The sequence below is a fragment of the Larus michahellis genome, chromosome 4 (assembly GCF_964199755.1).
Source record: "Larus michahellis chromosome 4, bLarMic1.1, whole genome shotgun sequence".
In the NCBI taxonomy this organism is placed as follows: domain Eukaryota; kingdom Metazoa; phylum Chordata; class Aves; order Charadriiformes; family Laridae; genus Larus; species Larus michahellis.
The window spans coordinates 28,515,107-28,539,133 of record NC_133899.1 but is presented as its reverse complement, the minus strand read 5'-3'; the positions used below and the strand labels follow the sequence as shown (position 1 = coordinate 28,539,133).

General features: G+C 50.7%; 3 protein-coding genes across 3 annotated transcripts; 2 read left to right on the top strand and 1 right to left on the bottom strand.

The window, feature by feature from the left end:
- Positions 1-608: 608 nt before the first annotated feature.
- JKAMP (JNK1/MAPK8 associated membrane protein) lies at positions 609-5,990 on the bottom strand. The gene is made up of 7 exons (XM_074583685.1): positions 5,891-5,990; positions 5,625-5,716; positions 4,748-4,902; positions 3,481-3,687; positions 2,851-3,032; positions 2,090-2,166; positions 609-1,794 (listed from the first exon to the last, which is right to left on the bottom strand). The coding sequence occupies exons 1-7, from the start codon at positions 5,901-5,903 to the stop codon at positions 1,576-1,578; spliced, it is 945 nt and encodes a 314-aa protein (XP_074439786.1). The 5' UTR covers positions 5,904-5,990; the 3' UTR covers positions 609-1,575.
- A 112-nt stretch (positions 5,991-6,102) lies between these two features.
- L3HYPDH (trans-L-3-hydroxyproline dehydratase) lies at positions 6,103-9,831 on the top strand. The gene is made up of 5 exons (XM_074586918.1): positions 6,103-6,665; positions 6,960-7,129; positions 7,453-7,575; positions 8,439-8,576; positions 9,333-9,831. The coding sequence occupies exons 1-5, from the start codon at positions 6,140-6,142 to the stop codon at positions 9,456-9,458; spliced, it is 1,083 nt and encodes a 360-aa protein (XP_074443019.1). The 5' UTR covers positions 6,103-6,139; the 3' UTR covers positions 9,459-9,831.
- Positions 9,832-11,552: 1,721 nt separating this feature from the next.
- Positions 11,553-12,836, top strand: GPR135 (G protein-coupled receptor 135). The gene has a single exon (XM_074586917.1). The coding sequence runs from the start codon at positions 11,553-11,555 to the stop codon at positions 12,834-12,836; it is 1,284 nt and encodes a 427-aa protein (XP_074443018.1).
- The last annotated feature ends 11,191 nt before the right edge of the window (positions 12,837-24,027 follow it).

Sequence of the window (24,027 nt, the reverse complement as noted above, 5' to 3'; positions counted from 1 at the left end):
CCTGGACAAGGTTGTTTGTGAAACTACACAAGGGATGGAACAGAACGCGATTGTTCCGTGGCCTTCCCTTGTGACGAATAGCAGATATGGGAATGAGATGGTACTACGGAACAGATAAGCTGCCTACTTGCTTACTACGAAACAGATAAGCAGCCTACACACTACCTGAGCCAACATTTTGTCAAATTTTCATGAAATGTTGTCCTTTGTGGGAACTTTGCTCATTACAACGTACCAAAACACACCTCCATCCCGGAAGCTACCCACCCCCAAGGTGTGACCACTCCTCCTTGAGTACACCAATCATAATAAAAGTATTTATGACTAAAGTCACTCAAACTCCACTTTGAAGATAAAAAAAATAGTATAAAAATAGCCCGAGAGAGGGGGGATATCAGGGAAGACACTGTCGCAAACAAGTCGAGAACTCCATCACTGACTTCCAGGACCAGCTGACGGGCTGAGCCTTTCTTCCCCACCATAGGGACACCTTAGGTAAGACTTAGATTATACCGAGAGTTTCCTCGGGGAACTTAGAAATTTCTCTAGAGAATCTCTCTCCTACGTTTATAGCCAGGCTGTGTTGTTTATAACTTTGTCACGCTTTTGGATACTTAACAATATCTTTATTTGCACACGCTTTGCAGACAGTGTATTTATCACTGGCAATCCTAAGAACCTATAGATCTGTTGTTTAAATAAACTGCACTGTTTAAGTAGCTAGTCGTTTTGGTTTCTCCCTGAACACGACCAAAGACGTGAGAGTGGCCGTGCTAGTTCATGAGCACGACTAGACTGAAGGTGCAGTCCACTATCATTGTATCCCAATCGTAATAGTTTAATACATATTAAACACGATTGGACTGATAGTGCGGAATTGGGCATCACTCAGAATTTAAACCTAGCCGCACCTAGCCTCCCACCTCAGTGAGGAGTGTTAGAATGCAAGGGGGTTTATCTTCTGCCAAAACTGCTTTGCCCCTTTTCATGCAACAAGAGGTCTCCATACATGAATTACAGAAAGCACAAACTATACTTTACAGTGAACTTTACAATGCATTTCCCCCTCCTTCTTCCTAGCAGCCATATATAAGCATCACAAGGAATCAATGAGGAGACGCTCAACGTATTTTATGAAGACAAAAGTTTATTTCCACTGGTGGGAATAGAAGATAGAGTTTGTGACAAGAAAACCAAGCTCTGTGTAATATTCAAGCTCAGTTTGTTTTATTGAAAGTCTGAAAAACGTTGTTGTTTTATTCAAACAACACCTAAAATATTGCATTAGGAAATAAACATATACAAGCAAACTGCTGTACTAGATTGTGTCACAAGCTTTTTATACGGATTCACAGTGATAAATAGATAAAAAGACATTCCCTTTGATCTATAACAGATACATATGAAGAATACAAAGTGCAGCCTTTTCGTATTATACAGTCTCACTCAGAAGTGTTTCACCTGGAAGTCTTGTACATAAATAACTTCTTTTAAAACAGAAGTTTCCAAAGCATAACAAGCACTTAAATTGCTTAATCCACATGATTAGGACAGCGTTGTTGGCACAGGCTCCTTTTAATGTCCGTTTCCACCTTCTGAGAGTATGCGCGATGGCTCAGTGTACTTTGCTGTCAGTAAGTAGAAGAGGGCAGGTGCGGGTACCAAGGCAAGCAGCGGCAGGTCCTGCTCAAGCTTATCCAGTTTGGAAATGGAGATGATTCCATAGGCATGAAGTAACCAGTGGCTGAAGAGGACAACGAGCCTTTTCTTCCTGACAAGAAGATCCTTGAAAGACTTGCAAAACAAACACAGCATCCTGTTAGCATTCAGCCTGTTACCTAGTACCTGATGTTTAAAAGATGTGGTGCTCAGAGCCTGTACGAAGCCTCCCGGTTTTGAGACCTTCCAGCACATAACACAGTTTCTCAATACACCACAAGACGGAGTCTCGCCGGAGCTTCCTCTGGCTAAGAGAAGTCTTAAAGGAAGAGGCTTAAACACAGAATACACTGCTGAGAAAAGGCAAGAGACAAAGTGGTCTCAAGTATTTTATATTATGAGTTTTAACAGAGGAAACACATTTACCTACCTCCACTTCAGAAGCAGACATGTACACAGCCAGCGTAACCAAGGACAGCACCAGTATGATGTATGGAAAGGCATAATCTAAAGGCAACCATTGAACACGTTAGCAGGAAAAAGAATGCATTACGTACAATTCAGAGGAGATCGTTTTTACATATATAACCACGGGTATGAAGTAAACTAAGCTACTATAGTCCACCTCTTATCATCACATCAAACACGCAGAGCAGTAAGGGTCAGCCAAGCACAACTATTCAACCTTCCATCTTAGGTTTTCAAACCTTTTCTAATATTTCCAGGGGGAGTTAATGTATACTTAAATCACTAATTGAAAAAGGCAGATAATGAGAAAAGTAGCCAGGCTGAGTGGAGATTTTGTGGCACCTGTCCCCTTCATGTGACAAGCATGCTGGAAGCTAAACCAAAAATAGCTGATCTCCCCAAACTTACACTTTAATCCACCTCTGAAATCAGACAAACTCTACCTCAGCAGAAAATGGAATTAACTTCCTCTGAATTAATTTCCTCTCATACCTCTTCTACTCCCTTTTTGGGGAAGCAGCACCGGCAGAGGCAAAAGCCATGCTGATCAGGAGGCTGGTTAGGACAGGGCTACTAGTGAGCAACCTTTTCAGGTAAGACTCCTCACAATAACCTTAAACAACATCCTTATTCTCAAAGCAAAAAGGCTGCCCTTCCCTCCCATAAGTCACTTGTTAGTGTGTGTTTATAGGTACGTTTATAAGTGTTTAAGAGAGAACTCACAGAGCAGGCCTCCTCCAACGGCCTGAAGCACAGTGAGGATAGGGAAGAAGTACAGTGCTGCATAAATGCTTTTAAATCGATCAGACTTTCCTAAACCACAGGCAATTTTCTTAACCAGAAGAGGCCGAAGTAGCATCATTAACACAAGACAGAAGGCATAATATATAAACACAATGGTGTACCTGAAAAAAAGAAAAAAAAAGAAAAATTTCTTAAAACGTGCAGTTGTTTTTCTCCTACAGACTCAACTCAGAACGAGGGAATTTGGGGTTAGAGTCAGTGAAGTCTAAAGAATTTACAATCAAAGGATGTAAACACAGAATGATGGGCTCACTTTTCCAAGGGGAAACAGGGAAGATGCAGCAAAGCATAAAAACCCCCAAACTCTAACTCTTCATAGCTAAATAGCCTGGATTTATGCCACCTTCTTTGGTGACTCAGGAAGTCGTCAGGTGCTGCTAAGTGCTTCACACATAAAACAGCTCAATGCATGAAAGACTTCAGGCAATCGATACTCATTGTTCTGAGTTATATCTGCACGCTTTTTGCGGCTTTGAGAAGAGGCACGGACAGAAACACACTTGTATATAAAGAAGGGACAGACAGGAGTACAAAAGCCTTTACACTCACAGGGGATAGACTGCTTCATGAGTGCAGTGCACTGTGGTGATGTAGTCAGGACTTGGGTTGTAAAGCATTGTGTACCAGTCCGAAAGCTTCTTCACCTTGCAGGAGCGGATGTGCAGAGAGCCGACAGGGTCGCTGACGACCAGTGTAACAATTGCTGCAATGCTGCATTCGAACAAGGCGGTGACATGCTGCAATAATGCGCTGGAACTATGGATGGAGAGAGAGATTTACTACTATTTTGCTAACACTATAGGAAATCTAAACGCCAACTGAAAAGTGGAGGCCCATGCAGCGCAGAACCTTCTACAGAGTTAATATTCAACGTGACCCAGGAAGGACAACTCTGCTTGAATAAAAAGTTAAGTATTTGAAGCTGAATGTGAAAACCCATTTAGAATCTCAGATGATTTAGGCGTAAAATGTGACTGAACAACATTCCAGCTACTTAAATAAAAGCTTGCTGTAGCATAAACATCCTCTCAGGTGAGGGACAGCAACACTCACGCTTTTGCAGTTTCACAGAAAGCAGCAGTGAGGATAAAACACCAGGTATCTCAGAAGGGGTAACGTTGTTACATATGATATAAGCGAAATGTTCAAAGCCGCAAGTCCTTGTTCAAGATGGTATATTCATATATTAAACTCTCTCAGTCCCCTATGTTTTCAGAGTTTAGTACACTCTAGAGTCATTACTTCTTAAAAGTTCCAGCCTAGCACCTAATGGCCGCATGAAGCTGTGGTTTTAACCCCCTTTTTTACAGATCTTCCTTGATGCACCATGCTGACATAAAGGTTACATCAGCTATGCTATAAGGACCAAACCCAGTATACGTATTCCTAAAGAGAAAACTCAAACCCATTCTCTCATTGAACATGCAGAGCACTGCTGATCGGGTCCTCTGCGGAGGTGGGTCACACCTGCGGGTGTGACCTGGCCCTGGTCTGGCCCAGGAGAGAGGGGATAACACAACGTGCTGCTCCTGCCCGCTGCTGGGAAACTCAATCCAGCCCAAATTGCCAGACTGGGCACCTCATTGAAGAGATACAGCCAATGTCCCGAGGGCAGTGACTGGCAAGAAGGACCTGCAGGATTCTTACGTTTGTAAATAACGCCCCCCTCCAGCTGCTCAAAGCTTATGTGCTGCTCATATCAGCTCAACCAGCAGCATGAACTGCTGGACAATTCAATTCAGCATCTCAGACTGTTCACTCATGGATGCAAGGCTTCCATTTTTAAATAACTTATCTGAAGAAGGGGTATACAAACCTCTTTTTTCCTGAATACCATTCAATAAAGAACCAGTGTAAAACCAGGGGAAGCATGGCCATGAAGCCAAGGTACAGCCAGTCATAGCGGTCTGGAGATCCCATACATTCCCGGCAGATTTTGTTGTCATCGGTTCTTTGACCTCTAGGGCATACCTACAAAAAGTAGAGACTGTATTTACAAAGCATCTGAGTACCAATAATGAATCATTGCAGTTCCTGGAAAAACAGACAGAAGTTCTGGGGCAATAAACTTACCAGATTTTTAAAGAGATGAAACATTAATATCAGCAATTTCTCAGCCTATGCTGCCCTTGATCTCTCTGGCTCTTGCTTTTTAATATAAAAAAAGGTGAAGTACGTTTAAAAGGCTTCATCCAAGACTTCCTCTTCTTCTCCCACTGTCATACCACCTCCTTTTCCTCACTAAGCTCAGTCACCAGGCCCCTTGCAACCACTTCCCCACAGAGTTTCTTGCTCCCCATTCATTCCACCCTCCCTGGATCTTGCTCTCCTTTAGTACTCAAATAAAGTCACTGGGTAGAGTGATTTCAGCACAGCTCTCCGTACCATCCCACCCTGTTCCAGCTTTTACAGCCCCTCTGCTCGGCTCTGGCTTAGCACCTCCTTCGTGGAACGTTTCATTGAGCAGCTCCTGCTTTCAGTAAGGGAGCTCTGCCCGCCCTTTGCAGCCCTCATCTCCACCTGCTCCCCACGGCACCTCGGGGCTGGGCTGCGGGCCGCGGTGCTGCTTACAGCGGATCCGCGTCAGCCTCCGGAGGGCTGCCGCGGCCTGCGCTGCCGAAGCCGGGCCCAGCTCAGGAGGGAGCGGGTCCTTCTCCTCTCCCCAGGCCGAAACTCGCCCGCGCCGCACTTACCCCACAGTCCCCGTAGGTCTCCACGGAGCCGTTGACCGACAGGACGGTCCTGCCGCAGTACAGCCCGAGGCAGGCGGTCTGGATGTCCACACCTGCGGGGAGAGCGCAGCCCGGGTTACCGCGGCGCTCCGGTCTGCCAAGACCCGCCCCGCCCGCAGCCGAGAGGCACCGAGCGCCACCCACGGCCCGCTCCAGCCGCTGACAACACCCCCATCCCCATCCCTACGCCCAGTCCGGTACCGCCGGGCCCGGTGTCCCCGGCCTACCAGAACGGAACATCCCGGTAACCCGGCAACAAGCCCGCCAACTCCTCCAAGCCACTTCCGTCACGCGCCACTTCCGCTTCCGACGCGGGGACCAGCTCCACCCCCCGAGGGATAGAGGCGTGGTCACGGGCAAGGGGCGGGGTTGCTCCGCCCGCGGGCGAGGCCATACGCAGGGGCGGGGTCACTGCGCCGGGGGCGGGCCCGCTCCTGGGGCCGGGCCTCGGGCCGGTGGTGCGGCCCGCCGGGGCGATGGCGATGGCGGCAGGCGGCGGCGGGCGGCGGCTGCCGCCGCACTCGCCCTCGGGCTTGGTGCTGCAGACGGTGGAGATGCATACGGGTGGCGAGCCGCTCCGCATCATCCCGCGACTGGAGGCAGCGGAGGAGGCGGTGGCAGGGGGGCTGTCGCTGCTGTCTCTGCGGCGAGAGATGGCAGCCACGCAGGACCACGTGCGGCGAGCACTGATGCATGAGCCGCGGGGCCACGCCGGCATGTACGGGGTGGTGGTGGTGGCCGGCGGGGTGGCCACCACCAGTGCCCACTTGGCGGCTGTCTTCCTGCACTGCGCCGGCTACAGCACCATGTGTGGCCACGCTGTCCTGGCGCTCGGCCGCTTCGCCCTCGACTACGGGCTGGTGGCAGTGCCCACCTCCCCTGAGACCGCCGTCCGCCTGCACTGCCCCTGTGGGCCCGTCACTGCCTTTGTCCCCTGGGATGGCTGCCGCAGCGGCAACCCCGTCCGCTTCCACAGCGTGCCCGCCTTCGCTGCTGCCATTGGTGGGGACCAAGCCTGCGCCATAGCAATTTTGGGGGAGGGGTTGGTGGTGGCTGTGCCAGGGCGGGGGCTCACGGCCTGGCTGAGGGGCATCTGGCAAATCCCTCCCCAATTCTGCTGTCTCCCAGAGGCTGGATGAGGCCGTCAGGGATGGTAGAAGGTGTGGCATCCCACTCTGGCATGGGAGCACTCGAGTTGTCCCCGTCTCTTCCTTGCATGCAGCTGGGTTCCCCAGCTCCGCTTGCGAGCCCACTGCACAGCATGATTTCCCCTCCTCACTGCCTTTCTCTGCCCAGACTTAGCTATCGACGTTCCTGGTCACGGGAAGGTGGTGGTCGACATCGGCTACGGTGGCACTTTCTACGCCTTCCTCAGCGCCAAGCAGCTGGGCCTCGATGTCTGCTCTTCAAAGACCAGAGACCTCGTCAGTGCGGCAAGTGCGGTGACGGAAGCGGTGAAGAAACAGGTATGGCGGAGCACTGCAGTACCCCAGCATGTTCCCTTCAGAGTGACTGCACCAGACCAAGGCCCTTTATTTCCCTGAGATGCTTGGGATGGGAGGGGAGTCCCATTTTCCAGCCCCATGTTGAATTTCAGGGTCCTCCTTCAGCCTCACAAGATTGTGAGAAGGAGCTCGAATTCCTGCTGCTGCACCCGTCTCTGTTACTGGAGAAGCAGAGGTGGAAACGCAGCAGTGTTGCCTCGTCCCCTTCCTCTGGTCTCTCGAGGAAGCTGTACTGCACGTACTGCTGCTGCGCATGTTGGTGAACCTGTCTGTGCTGTTTGCAGTTCAAGCTTCATCACCCTGAAAGTGAAGACCTGGCTTTCCTCTATGGCACCATACTGACAGATGGGAAAGATGCCTTTAGTGAGGAGCCCACCACCAACATCTGCGTGTTTGCAGATGAACAGGTACAGAAACGGGATCTTCTCAGACACACAAGGCACCACCTTTTTCCCTTCCTACATCCGCTGTAGAGACGGGAGATGGTTCTGTTTCATTTTGTTTTGGGCAACGATCATTTCTTCAGCTACAGTGATGTCTCTGAAGTGCTGAGTGTCACTGAACACATGCTGGTTTAGTTCCTGTGATGGAAATACTTTTGCACGTCTTAGATGGTGGCATTTTAAAAAGGTTCATACCTATATCCCATAGGTAGGAATTTCCCAGGAGTCCAGGGGCTGAGGCAGGATCCCAACATAGTGCATGTCTGGGGATGAAAAGAACAAGAGAGAAAAGAGGGGGTGTAAAATTCTGTCCTTGTCTGCAGTGGATAAGGTATCCCATAAATAGCAGGGGAAGTTTTGGTTAGACTTTCCAGCAGTGAGGAGTGTGGAGCATTGGGATAGATCACCTCAGAAGCTGGCCAATGCTGTGGTTTTGGAGATTTTAAAAACCAGGCTGGCCAGCAGCTCTCTCGGTTAAGTGTAAGGAGAACTGATCCTACCTTCACGCCTGAGAATGGTGTCTGCCTCTCTCAGTCCTTTTGCTATGATGCTGGGAAGCTTTCAAGTGCTCCCTAAATAGCCTCAATATTTATTAGATTGTTCATCCCTACAAGTTTGACAAAGCTGATCATAATCCAAAAGTACCCCAAACCTGCTTATTTTGTCTTCCCATTTGTGATGTATCCGAATTCTGTACAAAGCCCTGGGCTGGAGGGGTTTCCCCCAAGTGCAGTATAAAGGTGGAAAGAAGAACTGAGGGAAGCAATATTTTTTTCTTTTAAAACCCAAAATACTAGAGCTGGTTCATCTTCTCTTCTTGAATATAGGTTGACCGAAGTCCGACAGGTTCGGGTGTGATGGCTCGCATTGCCTTGCAGTACCATAAGGGACTCATCCAGCTGAATCAGACCAGAACCTTTCGGAGCAGCACCACAGGCTCCTTGTTCACTGGGAAGGCGGTGAAGGCAAGTCGCTTGTGTTGGACTTTCCCTCTGTCCTGAGGACTGCTGGAAAAGTGCTGTTGGCTTGGCTCAGTGGAGAAGCAGAAAAGCCTTTCTGTGCCTGGGGAAGTGTGTATGGAAGGAGGGAGGTGCCTGGGGGTCTCGCCTTCCAACAAGCCTCAGGCTTCTGGATTTTTTGTTAGAGAAGCAAGTAACAGTAAGACCTTCTTCTGCTGCACAGCTTCCCTGCAAATCCTCCCTCAGCCATTAGGAAAGCACTGGGGTAGATAAGTCAGTCAGGTTTGTTCTCAGTGGCAGCTAAAGGGTGGATTTCTGGTTTAGTCCCCTCTTCCCTGCTCAAAGACTGAGCGTGTTGTTCGGAGGTGCTGGGTCTGTGCATCTGGATTTCCAGGCTCAGCCCTGTCCCTACGGTATCTGGAAGCACGTGGCTGTGAAGATTTGGACAAGCCCCAGGGAGCTCTCGCTCTTTGGGTGCAGGCAGCCACCAGCTTGTCAGCCTCCTTTGAGGCAAACCCATATTGTGGCAGTGCAGGGGCTCGCGAGCTCAGAGCAGGGGCAGCAGCATTTGTGCAGGTGTGGAGCTCGTGCAGGCAAGCTGAGGTGGTAAAAGGGCTGCTGCACATCAGGATGTACCTGGGCAAGGCAGAGCACTTGGTGAGGGGTGTCTCTGCCTAAGCGCCAGGTAGCACTGGCATTTCATGGGGTTGGGTGGGCGGGGAACCTCCTGTTGCCTCTGTCCTGATCCTAATCCCTCTGCAGGAAGCCAGGTTTGGGGACTACAATGCCGTCATCGTGGAAGTCTCGGGAGAAGCCTTTTACACTGGTACAGCCACCTTCACTGTCGAAGAGGAGGACCCACTGAAATACGGCTTCTTCTTCAAGTGACCTGAGCCATGAGGCACTGGCAAAGTGTCACTGATGGTGCTGCCCTTCTGCCCAAGCATTTCTGTTCTTCTCCACATGGGTCATTGCAATATACCAGAGCAACAGGAAGAGCCTTTGGTGGTGTGTCAGCATCTGCCATGTTTCAAGATAACAGGCAGTGTTCCCTTGTTGTGATTAGCATATTGGGTGCAATGTGATTAGCATATATGGGCCGTTCTGAGAAGCCGTAATCTTTTTCTTCTTTTTTTTCCAATAATTATTTGCAGAAAATGGAGCTGATCTTAGAGAAATGTCTTAAAAATTATGTGCCTTCTCTGCGTCTGCAAATTACTAATTTCAAAGCCAGCTTCCTATTAAAAGCCAGATGAAGACACTGCTTTTTACCTCTTGTTTACACTCCTGGAGCACATTCCCAGGACTCTGCCAAGTGTTCCGTGGCTGCTGGTTTGGATTGCCTGCTCTTCCTCAATGCCTCCCACTCAGCCGGTTGTGCTGCTCTGTCTCATACCCCAGCTTTTCCAGTCTGCCCTGCTCAGGCCTGTCCAGATGCCCCGTTCCTCGCTGCACTTGCTTTACCCCTACCAAAGCCCTTTGTGTCCCAGGGCTGGAAGCAGATGCTTGCTCAGAACTTCCTACTATCTCTCGCTGCATGTCCACTCCATGCTGCTTCCCTAAACCTTCCTCTCTTGCTTATCTTGGACCATTGGCTGCAAATACCCCGTGGTTAACTTTCAACAGGAGCAGCTGTATTCGAAGGTCTGAGGCATTATGACCTTTGATTGCTAATTATTTACTGATGATTTTGTCTCAGACCAGGGGCAGCTTGCGCAGCAGAGTGCAGTCAATGTGTGCTTTGCCAGAGTCCCTCGAGGGAGGATTGCCAGTGGAAAAACCAAAGCAAGCCCTGGGATGTAGGCAAGCATTTGCAGTGGCAGAAGCAGAGCTTCAGACCACTCGTGGCCTGTAATTTCCACTGTGTCTCTGGACAAAATGGTGTTTGTTCATTGAACACGCTTGTGGGAGCATGCCTCATTAAAGAGAGACATAAAAATGAGAACGATCATCTCCCAATTGCTTATGCAGCAGAAGGGAGCAAGTCATACTGGAGAGCTTGGAAAAGGTTGGCATAGGAAAGCCTGGGAGAAATTTCTTCTGTCAACTTGGAAATTATAACTTTGGACTGGGAAGAAACAAAACCCCCCTTGTTCAGAGAATGGCTGCATTTCCAACAGAAGTTTTTTGGGCTGGTGTTGGGGCTCTTGCTCCCAGCTTTCCTGTAACCCCTAGATAAATCCTGTACAGCCTCTGGTCTGGGGGAGCAAGCAGCGACACACGCATCCTCCATGCTTGTGGGAGCAAACTCCTCTGCGGGTTTCTAGCTTCTGGGCATCTCCCTTGTCATCAGCCCCCCAGCCTGGCTACTGGGGAAGAGCTGGGCCAGCAAGTCACGAACCTCAGCACAGAAACCTCAGAAGCTCTTCAGCCATTAATTGCGTCGCAGCCTTCATTACCTATTCACCATCCCCATCCCTAAGAAATTTTTCATGCGGGGGCCCGCAGCTCCAGCATGGCTGAGAGCAGGGGGACAGGGTCTTGCTGCCCGTGTGGGGGTCCCTGGCCTGACCCCTCAGCTGGTGAGACCCCAGCCCAGAGAGCATGGGGGATGGTCCCAGCCTCCACCAGAGTGTCTGCGGGTAGCTGGCCCCTGCCCCTTTGTGATGGGCTGCAGGGCTGTGAGGAGAGAGGGGCCGTGAGGGGAAAGGAATCATGAGGACAGAGGGGCCGTGAGGGGAGAAGGGCTGTGGGGACCCGTTCCCGACTCAGGGATGGGGATGGTGCCCGTCTGGCGTGAGGGGGAATCTCTGTCTGCAGCCCAGCCGGTGACGGCCGGAGTCCCCCGGCCCCGCTGTTGGGCTGTAAGGGCGCCGCTTCTCCGCCCCCGGGCCGCGGGGCGGGCGGGCCGGGCCATGCCGGCCCGGTTCCTCGGCAACGGCGGCCGGGCGACGTCAGCGGCTGGCGAGGCCGGCGGCCCGGCGCGGGCGGGGAGCGGCGGGCGGGCGGGCGCGCGTCTGCAGCCGCGGCGCGGGCCGGGGCATGAGGCTGCGCATGGAGCCGGCGGCAGCCGTGCCGGGCAACCTCTCCCGCGGCGGCGGCAACGAGAGCGGCGAGGCGGCCGCGGCGGCGGGTGGAGCGGCGGCGGCGGCGGGGTGGTCGGCGGCGGCGCTGGCCTCGCAGGCGCTGGCGCTGCTGCTCATCTTCGCCCTCTCGGCGCTGGGCAACGGGGCGGTGGTGCTGGTGATCGCCCGGCACCGGCAGCTCCGCACGGTCACCAACGCCTTTGTGCTGTCGCTGTCGCTGTCGGAGCTGCTGGGCGCCCTGCTCTGCCTGCCCCTGGCCTTCCTCAGCTTGCTCAGCCGCCCGCCCGGCGCCTGGCTCTTCGGGCAGCGCCTCTGCCTGGCCAGCGCCGCCCTCCACGCCGGGCTGGGCATCGCCGCCACCCTCACCATGGCCCTTCTCTCCTTCGACCGCTACTGCGCCATCGTCCGCCAGCCCCGACACAAGATGGGCCGCCGCCGCGCCGCCCAGCTCCTGGCTGCTGTCTGGCTGGCAGCCCTGGCCCTGGCTGGGCCCTGGTACGGGCTGGCAGGCGAGGGGCGGCAGGAGGCCCGGCCTGGGGCCTACCGCTGTGTCTACGTGCTGCCCTGGGGCTCCTCCCGGCTGGGGCCACCCTATGGCGCAGCCCTCATCGTGCTCTGCTACCTCCTGCCCTTCGCCCTCATGTGCTTCTGCCACTACAACATCTGCCGGGCCGTGCGGCTGGCCGAGAGCCGCGTGCGGCCCCTCACCACCTACGGGCACTTGCTGCGGGCCTACGGGGAGATGCGCACGGCCACCACTGTCCTCATCATGATTGTCTCCATCATCTGCTGCTGGGGGCCTTACTGCATCCTGGGGCTGGCCGCTGCTGCCGGCCGCCTGCCCTTCTCACCCACCATGGACGCCGTAGCCAGCGGGATGGCCTGGGCCAACGGCGCCATCAACCCTCTTATCTACGCCGCCCGCAACCCCAACATCTCTGTGCTGCTGCGGCGCAGCCGCGAGGGTGGCTACAGGACTAGGAACAACGTGGCTGCCTACCTCTCAGTCCCGGGACGCCAGCCGGAGCACCGGGCTGACCGTGTCCGGGAGCGCTACATCAACAGGCACAGCGGCCCCCTGGGCAGCGCCCCATCCTCCTCCAGCCCAGTGAGCGGGGGAGAGGTGGCCATGTGGGCCTGCAAGAACCCCGCTGTGCTCTTCTGTCGGGATGGGCAACCGGACACCATCTCTGAGGCTGCCTTGCAAACAAAGGCGGACACTGTTGACACCAGTCTCTGAAGGGATGGGGGGTCCAGGTTGGAGGTGTTGGACGCCAGGGCTGTCTCCCTGAGGAAATGTGGGGAGCCCCGGAGCTTGGAGCCCTTTGCAGCCAGACTACCAGGAAACTGGAGCAATGGGACTGCGTGAGCCACAGTGTGGTTTCTTCTCCATTGTGTGAGCTCTGGTTTGGCGACCCAGTCTGCAAGCGGCAACTCCACAGGGAAAGGAAGGCCCCTTCACTTTCAGCAGGCCTGATGCACTGTGCAGCCAGCATGAGAGTTTGACTGCAGGAAGAAACAGCGTTTGCTCCAGTCCTGCAGAACGTGCCACAGTGAAGCTAAGAGACAGACACACAAATACAGCACAAACTGACTGTGTGAGCTGTTTGTTAAGTGCCAAACATGCAACTGAGAGCTGAGCATTGGCAGCTGGAAGACGCTCTGAAAACAGCACACTGTGAAAACTGCATCATGGCAGGAAAATGTTGCTTTATCCCATTATATGTGGAAGTGCTGATAGTCAGAAAGTCATAGATGGTAGGACAAGCTAAAAGAATGATCTATTAATATGATTTTTTTTTTTCAAACTCCTAAGCATAACAAAGCACTAATTGTTGTGAAAGGGAGGATATATGATACCAGGAGGGAAGGGAAGGGAAGGAAAGGAAGATTAAACAGCAGTTTTCAGAATTTCAGTAGCCTTTTTTTTTTTTTTTTTTTGCAGGTACACAGCTTAAAATACTATCAATATGAGAAATGAGAGTTCTTCAGACAGGCTGAGGAAAAAGGTGGACGTGTAGACTATGGTACCACTGGGTTTGTACACAAGGTGTGTGTTTTCTCTTTGAGCTCATCTGAAGTCTCTCACACCTCTTAAGATTTTAACCATGTTTAGAGGAGCCATGCGAGAGAGGTGATATCTGAAAGGAGAGGTAAAGCAATACCACGCGCTCTTCCTGTGCTCTTAAGCATGTGAAAATGTGCATATGCGGAGAACAGATCTTGTATTGATGGCAGCAATCCATCTGGAGTATAATATTTAAAAGCTAGCTATTGAAAAAAAGGAAAATAACACAAGGAAGTGCAATTGCATGGCATAAATTTGTATGAATTTATCAGTATAATTTTTTTGGTCCAAAGGCCTAAAGCCTTAAATTAGTATTTTGAATCAGGAACTAAGATTGGGCCTTCCTTTATCTTTGATAGAGTTAAATGTGAAAGACGGGCAGTGTTTTTCCTTGTACAGGCTTTAAAAATACAATGTTACTGTTTTATTGGCTTTTTCAACTGTTTGTGACCCAAGTGAACATACTATCATTATTTTGTAAGACAAGGAATAAATTGTCTTTTATGCAGGAGATGAAAGTGTCTCAGCCTGGCATCATTTTCAACCCAGTCTTGAGAAGGGAAGTTCTGTAAAAAATTGCCAGATAGGGGGCAGTAAGGAGAGACCTAATTGTTCATGAAATTTTAATGCAGCTGTTTTTCATGCTATGAGCGTTACTGTAATTTTCTTCTGTGATGCTCCTGAAGTCCATGAGGAAAAGACTTGACCCTTTACTTCTCGGCACTGATACTTTGCCCTGCAGACCCTGGATTTTGCAAGTTGAGCTGTGCATTTGTGCTGTTTCAGGGAGAAGCTGTACAGAAAAACCACAGCTTTTCACAGTAGCTATTTGACAGCAAGTGAACACTAGTGACTTGTTAGAAGGGTAGGACAGGAATTTCTTGCATACCTGCCCTTCCGCAGTATGGTATGGATCATGTAGAGCGAAAGATCTGGTTGTGAATGATGAGATTAGATTTAACTCTTACCTAGGTGGCTGGCAGGTGGTAACAAGGAGATCGGTGCCAGCTAATTTGCCATGCAGAGCACTCTGGTGTTTTAACAGCTTCAAGAGCTTTTGCCAGAGTTCCACTAGTCATTGACTCTTACGTTATCTATAGAAAACTTTAATTGCGATCTGGGAGATAGCAAGGAAAACTGGTGGAGTTCTGCCTTCCTAGAAGGGACGTGTCTCCAGGAGTTGTAGCAACAGTCCTTAGAGTAAATTCCAGTGCTCTGTAACCTCCCCTGGCGCAACTTGAGGCTGTTTCCTCTTGTCCTATCGCTTGTTACTTGGGAGAAGAGACTGACACCTACCTTGCCACAACCTCCTTTCGGGTAGTTGTAGAGAATGATAAGGCCCTCCACCCCGAGCCTTCATTTCTCCAGGCTAAACAACCCCAGCTCCCTCAGCTGCTCCTCATATCACAGCACTGTTGAGCAAGTCAGGTACATGGGTTTCTACAGCCACATTTTAAAAAGTATGTTTTAAAAAATACAATCAAAGGGTGAAGTGTCTTAAATAAATGCACAAACACACACAAGACACGCTGAAGGCTGCAGGCTGCCTGCCAAAGCAGTACTTGAAATGCTGCTGTGTCCCAGCTGCGCTGAAGGTTGCTGCCTCTCACCAACAGTGCAGAATGGGCACAAAGGTCTTGGCCATGGTAGCACACAAGCCAGCGTGTCACTCTGTCCTCATACCTGACAATAGCTCCATGTGTTCATCCAGGAGAAGGAGACCTCAGGTTTACCTCGCTGTTTTATCCTAGCTGTGAAAATTCTGCCCATGGTCACAGCAGCTTATTCCCGGGTAGGAAACCATTGCAGGAGGTGGCTCCTGGCCAAACCTCTATGGAGACATCAGCTTCATGCCTCTTACACGCTCATGCTGGTGTCACCTCACTTAGAGATCCCCTTTCTTTGGGCTGAAGGAGAACTCAGAAGGCAGCAAGGCACCGAGGTTTCAGACAGTACAAAACTAGCTTTGAAGCTCCAACCCTCCAGCCATAGCTCTGCAATATTTCTTTCCTTCTTCCTCCCTTGAGATGAGCCTGGATGCAAGGTGAACAGCAGTCTCATTTGCACAAGGGCTCTGCAAAGGATGCTGGGACACCCCAATTCAAAAATCATGTGGGTTACTCAATGCGGGATGTTCCGCATAAAAGAGATAGTAGTTCACATGATTTGAAGACCAGTTCAGCCCTGGATACCAGTGACAACATTAGTCAAAACCAAATGAAAAGTTAGTCCTTGGGCTCTTTAGTCCCTCATTGACTTTCCAGCATACTTACCCTTGGTTTAAGAGTGCCATACTATCTGGCAATGATGCGCATGCCACTGATATAATTAATGCATTATAAGTTAGAAGGAAAACATTAAGTCTCGATTAATGACAAGCATTTTAGAAGGCACTGTTCCAGCTGAAGTCAGTGGTAGTTTTGCAGTAGATTTAATCATGAGATTCATTCAAGTCAATATTTTCCACTCCCTTCCTAATCTCCGGATGAAATCTCGATTCAAAGTAAATGCTTTGTGCATAACCTATGAAGTATGAGCAACTAGCAGTTTATAAGTGACCTCCTGATGGGCTGTAATAGCTGACAGTAATCGGAACCGGAACCAGAATAGCTCACGCGAGTGAGATCCACCACCCCTGCTTCTCTTTCAGCACTGGTGTTGGCTTGCGCATCCAGTACACGCCAGCAGAGATCTGAGCACCCAGCACAGCCTTTCCACTAATGATCCTAAGAAAAGCCTCCTCCTATTAATGGGATCAACCACTCTGCCTTCAGAACTGCTGCATCCCAGATTAAAACATTCAGACGAAGGGCTGCAGCCAATGCAGTGCAAGCCTTGAGTGTACCTCTCTGAAACCTAGTTTCAAAGAGGGATTCAGTAAGTCACCATTAAACTCAACACATGCTGCTCTTTGGAAGGTTTGTCATAGAGGCCGAAATGAATAATTTGGATAGCACATCAGAAAAGTGTCGTTTTGTGCAATGCTGGCTAATGTGTGTGCTGCATGCTCTCCAGAGCTGCAGAAGCCCGGATGCCTGATGAGATCAGCCCTGGTGCTGTCAGGGTGCTTAGTTCAGCAGCAGAGCTGCCTCTTCCCTCTAGCTGCAATTGTATTTTTATGTGGTGACTCTGATTATTAGTAAATGGGTGCACCTCTAGATCTGCTTGCACACAGGCACAAGGTAGTAACTAAGCGCTGGAAGAATAAAACAGTCCAAAATCCCGCAGGACTTGTCACCGGCAATGGGATCCAGGCTTGGTGACCCCATGCGCAGCTGTGCTGTGCTGCTGTCGTGCTGCAAGCTGTGAACTTGCCAGGACCAGTGGGGTGAGTCCCAGTGGCTTCACAGGGGCTGGATGTGGGAGGATGAGATGCTACCCATACCATGGTCAGCCCGCTTGCTGTTCCCGATTTGAAAGGAGTAATGGGCTGCTAATGCCGTGCTGCTGGCAGCACGTTGCCCGAGTCTCGAAGCGTCTACATTCACCCCAGCTGAAGTGCTTGTGGAACAGCTCTGCTTTTCTAGGTGGTTTTTTCCTAGGAAATTACCACTGTGAGAAGCTGGAGGAAAACTGTCATGGAGAGACAGACTGCAAATCCTTCTCAGGGGCATAAAATAGATGAGTCACTGGAGAAATCAAAGTGAAAGTAGCACAAACCCCAGGGCACAACAGCAGGGCCTGCATTAGTCTGGCTGGAGAGTGATGGATGATCTGCTCAGCAAAGAAGATCCCAGGAGACTGTAACTGAAGCCAGAGGAGATTTAGCAAGGGGGGCTTGAAGGCAAGGGGAACACCAGCACAGCATGATGTGTGCTGGGAGTAAGATTCAGCACCGGATTCACTCGCAAAGACCCCCTGGTCATTAGGCAGCTGGGCCTGAAGAAAGGCAGGTGGTGACACCCTCCAGCATTTCTGTGCCAGGGAGGTGGCAGCACTGTGCCAAGCGGCCCCTGGCCAGGCTAGCCTGTCTGCACAGCCCTGCCCCGCGTCCTGTTCCCATCGCTGTGGGCATGACCATTCCGTGATCAGCTTCACACACGAGTTCTTGCTCAGGGGTGGGTTTTTGGCTGAGCCTTAAACTCCAGCTCTTCTAGCGCAAGCTGTAGTAGCCACAACGGAAGAACAATCCATGTGTTTTCTGCAGAGATCTCTGCACTTATCATGCCACCCCAACTGGAGCGGTCGTGCTGGTACTTGCTGCTCAGGCAACAATCGAGCCCTGAAGCCTTGCTCGAGCTGTTTGTACTGGGTGAAGCAGCACACCAAGGCCACAGGCTTCTGGGGTGACGGTGAAAGATGAGCTGGATCCAGCTATGATTCAGCAGAGGAAGTAAATTCACTCTGAGAGGAGCCATTTGTTATTTGTGCTATTTCTTATCTTGCTTGCACTGAGCTTTTCCAGGTTCAGCTGCTTTCAAAAAGGCAAGCACTGGCGCAAGCCCACAAAATTGATTGGGGAGCAATTTTCAAATATTGGATCCTTAATTTTATGCATCTGTTATCCTTGCATTTATAAACTATTTTCAACCTTATCTCTTCCATAAATAGTCAGCTCAGAAACTAATAGACAAGGGAGCATCTAAAGAGATTCATGAACTGAAAAAAGTTTTTTTTTAAAAGCTTTGCTCTGAAAAGAGGATTGCACCTTTTCTCAGAGGGTTTTTTATTGTTGTACGCACTGAAAAGTTAAAGGCGTTTGCAAACGTCAGCGCTTCACAGATTGTCTGCTTTCCCTTCAGCCGTGCAGACACCCTCTTCTCCTTACCAACCATAAGGAGAAGCAGAAAGTTGCAGCAGGGCTGACTTTGGGGAGGTCATTTTGGAAGATGACACTCCTCAGCTTCCAGGGTGGAGATGGGGAATGGGAACATTCAGCGCTGCCCTTCCACATGTGGAGGAATGTTTCTCCCAGGGGCCAGAGCAAGTCTGGTTGAAGGCAGCAGGAATCCCCCCACCTGCTTCTGCCAGTAGTACTGATGCACAGGCTTAAACGCTTCGGTTTGTGCTCAGGGCTTGACCAGAGCGCTTCACTGAAATGTGCAGACTCAGAGCAGGTGGAAATTGTCCCCGGGTTGGGACAGCGTGTGGGAGCTGCGTTGACTCGTAGGTGAGGCTGACAGCTAGCACTGGGCTAGCCCACCCCACCCCACCCCACTCCACTCCGGCGGAGGGCGGCTGGGGAGATGCTGGTGCTGTGGCTGGTAAGGAACAAAACCCCCTGGATGAGTCCTACAGATTAAAAACCCTCAGGGTCATAGATGTGGACAAAAGCAGCAAGATAAATTTCTCTTAAGTCGGTCACCCAACAATTCCCTCACAGCCACATAAATGTAATTTGCTTACCTGACCTAGAAACATACTCTGAACTACTCTCAGCATCAGGGAAAAAATGCTCTGAGTAACCAGGTCACTTATTTCTCCAGTGAAATGTAATGTGCCGCAGCACTTGTGCTCCTCCCTGACCTGCGCCTGTGGCTGCTGTGCTCAGTCTGGTGCATTTTACAGAACATTTGGTAATATACTGTCCCTGAAGTCATGGCAGGTTTTGAATACAGCATCTGAATTGTGGATTCTTTCCAGAAAATGTAACTCAAATAGTGATCGCCCCCTGCTATTTAATTGGAAAGATTTGCTGTAGAAACTAGGTCTTGCCTGAGTGCTTCACACTCTTGATTTCACCGTAAAAAGGGCCTCAGGCAGAGATTGGGAGCTGGGCAAAGCACAAGGCTGGGGCTTCCTCACCTTTCCTTGAGCCAAGGGTATACTCCGCACAGAGCTTGGCAACGTAAAGCTGCGTGAATGTACACAAACCCAAATTCAAGCAGGCGGAAAAGCTCCTGGTACCCCATGGCACCCGAAGCCCAGGTAAAGCCGTGAGCACCGTCCCAGCCCAGCTTTGCTTATGGCGGCATCCTGGAAAGCCAGAGGGATGGGTTAGGCAGCAGGAGCAAAGCTATGTTTGGCTGTCCCATGTCTTCCAGACTTCTTGTCATGGACAAACCTGGTTTAGGGCAGTTCTACTTGTTGTGCCCAAATACTCAGGGCACGTGTCCTACGCCTCCTGCAGAGCCACGTCTGAACTGAGAGCACGGGCTTGTGAGCAAATGTTGCAATATGGACCCGTAAAGAATGTAATGGACAAATGACAATTCAATGACCTATCTTCACGGAGCTGCCCTGGGGATTGGGAAACTTCCACCTTAATGCCAAGTTCATGCAACATGACAACAGAGTGTAAGGAAAGCTGGGTTTTAGCAAGAGGAGCCTGCACAAAACAGGCTCCCAACACAGATCCCAGCATCTGGACAAGTCCTGGGGGGACTGTAGTGGAGTGGGGCACAGTACGGTTTCAAAAGCAATGGAGGTAAGTTTGTGGCCTTCAGATGTCCCCTGAAAGCATTTTGCATCAGTTTATCTTACACACACATGCATTTGTGTTGCCTGCATGCACACACACATGCACAGAGTGCACCACCCTGAAGCCCAGGCAGTTCCAAAAGTCACAGCAAAACCACACGTTGTGACCTTTGGTTATTTGACTCGAATTACAAAGGGCAGAATTAAAATTATCCCTTCTCAACTACATGGGGGGAAACTTATATATGAAATTTAGCATTTTGACTGTTCCACAGCCAGAGAACACTGAACTTTTCAGACCCCAGCAGAGATGTGGCAGAGGAAAGCAAGAGGCGGGATTGATTTTATACTCAACAAGCTCTAAAACTGTGAAGTTGGGAAAGTGCCAGCAGATGGTGGTGCTGCCTTTCCTGAGGCTCTGCTGGGGCCTGACCGCACAAGCTCCTGGCTTTCTCCCTGGCTCACCTGCACACAACTCATCAAGCCTGGTTTAAGGCTAAAAATAATAGAAAATGCTCAGAGATTTCAGGTCAGAGCACCTCTGATTAAGGCGGAGAACTCTCCATTTCACCATATTGCAGGACCCTGGGCAATGCCGGGGGGAGCTCACAGGAGAGATGTCTGTAGGATTTGCTGCAGGGGAGGGGATAGGGACGGGGATGGGGATGGAGGCAGGGACGGTGCTGGCTCACAGCCTCCCTCCTGCACCCCTCCTGCCTTTGTGTCAGCTTGGTCTCTCCCATCCCCCCAGAAGCACAGCTGGGTGGCCATGTTCACCCCACGGCACAGGCTGGCACAGAAACACCCAGGTGCTTTTATGGGGTTCTGTTGCTACACTAGTCTCTGCATTTAGGGATGAACCTCTTCCTGGGGCGCTCCAGCAGCGTCAGCCCTGTACAAGGGCCACGGACCTGGTGATCTGGCTGTGTGAGATCATGACATTGGCCAAAGTGCAGTTTTACCCCAGAACATCTGCTTGAGCTGTGACATAGGCACTGACATTGGGGACAGAGCCAGGTCCAGCTGCAACACAGCTGGGAGCAGGACTGGTAACATCTCTGCTTTCCCGAGAGTCTCCAGGAGGGATGTAAAAGCCTGACAGGTCCATTGGTCCCACTGTACCCTCCCTTGGGAGTAAATAGATACTTTTGGACATGAAGTCCAGCAAGCTCCTGTTGACCCAGCACCCTGCGGCCCCTTGCCAGTGGCACCAAAGCAGCAGTGCTGCTGGCAGGGCTGGGAGCCCAGTTTCTCCCCATTGAGTTGTGTCTGCCCCACTTGCTGAGCTGAGTTTTGCATGCAATGCTGTGTCTGCATCAGGTCATGGCCCCGACTTCTTGACTCATTTTTTCCATGCTAGGGCCTGATGCCAAGGATAACAGGTTGAGTGCGGGAGATGACACCTGACGCTCCGCTCCAGCAGGATTCCCAATTGCCTCAGCCTTCCTCAACAGGGAAAGACGTCGGGCTGGAGCGGAGCACAGCCAGGGCTGGGTCACCAGGTTTGGTGCCACCAAAGCGGGTGGCCCCGTGGCGCAGTTTCTCTGGGAGCACCATGCCCGGCAGTTCCCCTGGCACCGTCAGGTCTGGGCAGGTTTGGCCCATTTAGCACATCCTCCTCATGGCTTTAACTGGATGTAGCAGACAGGATTTGGTGTACAGAAGCCCTTTTTCAGGTGAAAACCCAGCTGGCCAGCCCACTGGTGGACATGAGCTCCTGATGACATGGCCTCACACAGCACAGCCGTGCCAGTCCAGCACAGCACCCATCCCAGTTTCCTTTCCTCGGGGATGACAAGCATCGTAGCTCAAATTTATGTTCTCAAGCCATAGATGCTGCTATTTCAGCCCTGAAAAAGGGTTTGCAGGCTACGAAGCTTGCATGATATTGGACTTTTTTTTTTTCCCCTCAAATATCTTGGTGGAATAAAAAGCTATGCCCTGGCCTTGCTCACATCTCCCACTGCCACCCTGTTCCCTGTCCTGGGAACCGTCCTCTGTCACACACTGACGTGGCCCAGGAAACCTGCAATCTGCCATTAGCCAGGTCCTCATTGGGTTGTAGGGTTTGGTCATCTCATTCACATCCGTTTATGGATGCACCCCAGAGCACTCCTGTGCTGGGGACACAGGGATTTACGAAGGGAAGAGCAGCTGAAGCCATTCCCCTTTTGCTTAGGTCCTTTTGCTACACAGCCACGCAGCTCTCAGATGGTGGCGGCAGCAGCCCACGCAACTACCAGGCACTGCGATGGCAGCCATCGTCTTCACCACTGCCCTGTGCTCCCCCCAGCCCAAAGCTGACCGATGCTGGGTCATGTGTGTGTATATATATATATATATGTATATGTATCCCAGCCATGAGATATAAATAGGAGAAAGCTGCGTGTCTGTCAGCCTGACGGTGAGTGGGATCTCACCAAAGGAGGCCCCAGCAAGCAAAGGGATGTGTTAGGCACCCCATCTGTGTTTGCTTGGTGCCCACTTATAGGTTATACTGGGGAAAGCCCTGATCAAAAGGGCAAACCTATGGGTCTGACCATGATGCAGGTGCTCCTGTCACGACAGACAGTGGGATCTGGGAGTGTTGGATACTGCAGAGGTCACTGAATGCAGAACATTGGAAAAAGAAAGAAAATAGCACAGAGCCCAGATGGAAAGGTTTGCGGGAAAGGCAATGGTGAGCATGAATAGGCCAAGAGGGGTTTGGGCGACCAAGAAAACATCGCTGTGTATCTAGATAGGCTTCCTTGAGGCAAGTTGTCCAGCCCAGCCAGCACTGGCTTGGCTTCGTCAGCTGGAGAAAGGGAGATCATCCAATCCTGAGATGCAAAACCTGTGGCTGCCTCAATGGAGGCTCCTAGAAAAGCTGGTCACCAAGGTGGGAACAGGCAGTAGCAACAACACAGCGGGGAGGAATGAACGGGGCTGCTAACTGGGAGGCGTTTCAGAGCCCGCAAGTGGGCGACCACAAGGATGCTGCAAGCCAGGAGGGTGGAAAAGCCCCCCTGTGCCTAAAACCCGGCATGCAGGACAGCAGTGAAAGGGGGTTACTGGCCAACCCCAGCAATGACTGCAGACACACCTGGAAAAGAGCAACCTGCGGAGGGCTTTTTCTTCAACACCTGTCTCAATCCCCAAATATCCCTTCCCCCCCCACCAAAATAATCGCAGCTTTGCCATGTACACTCACCGAAATTGTTTTTCTTTATTGCATATTGCTGTCTTAGAAAATGTACAGTCTCATAACATTACACAGCATTTCCCGCTAGCTAAGACTACTAACATCCTTGCACCTAACAGGCTACCTTGGTCACTATGAAGCTAATAAGGTCCAAGACATATACTTCAGTTTACAAATTATTATGGATTTTTTTTTTCCTTTTTGCCATTATTAAAAAAAAAAATCATCTTTAAAATACACACCCAAGAGAAAAGAGTGGCTACTTACACCAGCACCAACCTAAACGTACTTTTCAACAATGGCACATGGAATTACCTGCACACAGCCGTTGTATTTATTTATAGAGATATATTTTTTTCTTTTTTCTTTTTTTTTTTTTTTTTGAAAGAAAAAAAGAAGTGGCAAACTCAGCCTGATAATGAGGCTGTTGTAAAACAATTTAAAAAACCCCAACAACCAGGTTTGGAAGGGCAAGAGGAAATCTGTCAGGAAAGGTCCTGATGTGGCACTGGGGTTGCGGAGGCAGGAGCCGGGGGTGGGTGCTGGCAGCTGAGCCCCAAAGGCAGGGATCCCGGCAGGCGATCACCCTTTCCGACTCCCACCGCCTTTCAAATTAAACACGAGTGACCAACCATTCCTTAAACCATCAGAGGCCAGACTTTTTTTTTTTTAACCTTTTTTTTTCCTTCTTTTTTTTTTAATATTTTAATTTCCCCCCAAAGTCCATTCCCTCAATTGTATCAACTCCATTTTTTCAGCCATAAATAAAAAATATAAATAGAGGCACTTTAGTTAAGGAATAGTTTTATCATTACCTTT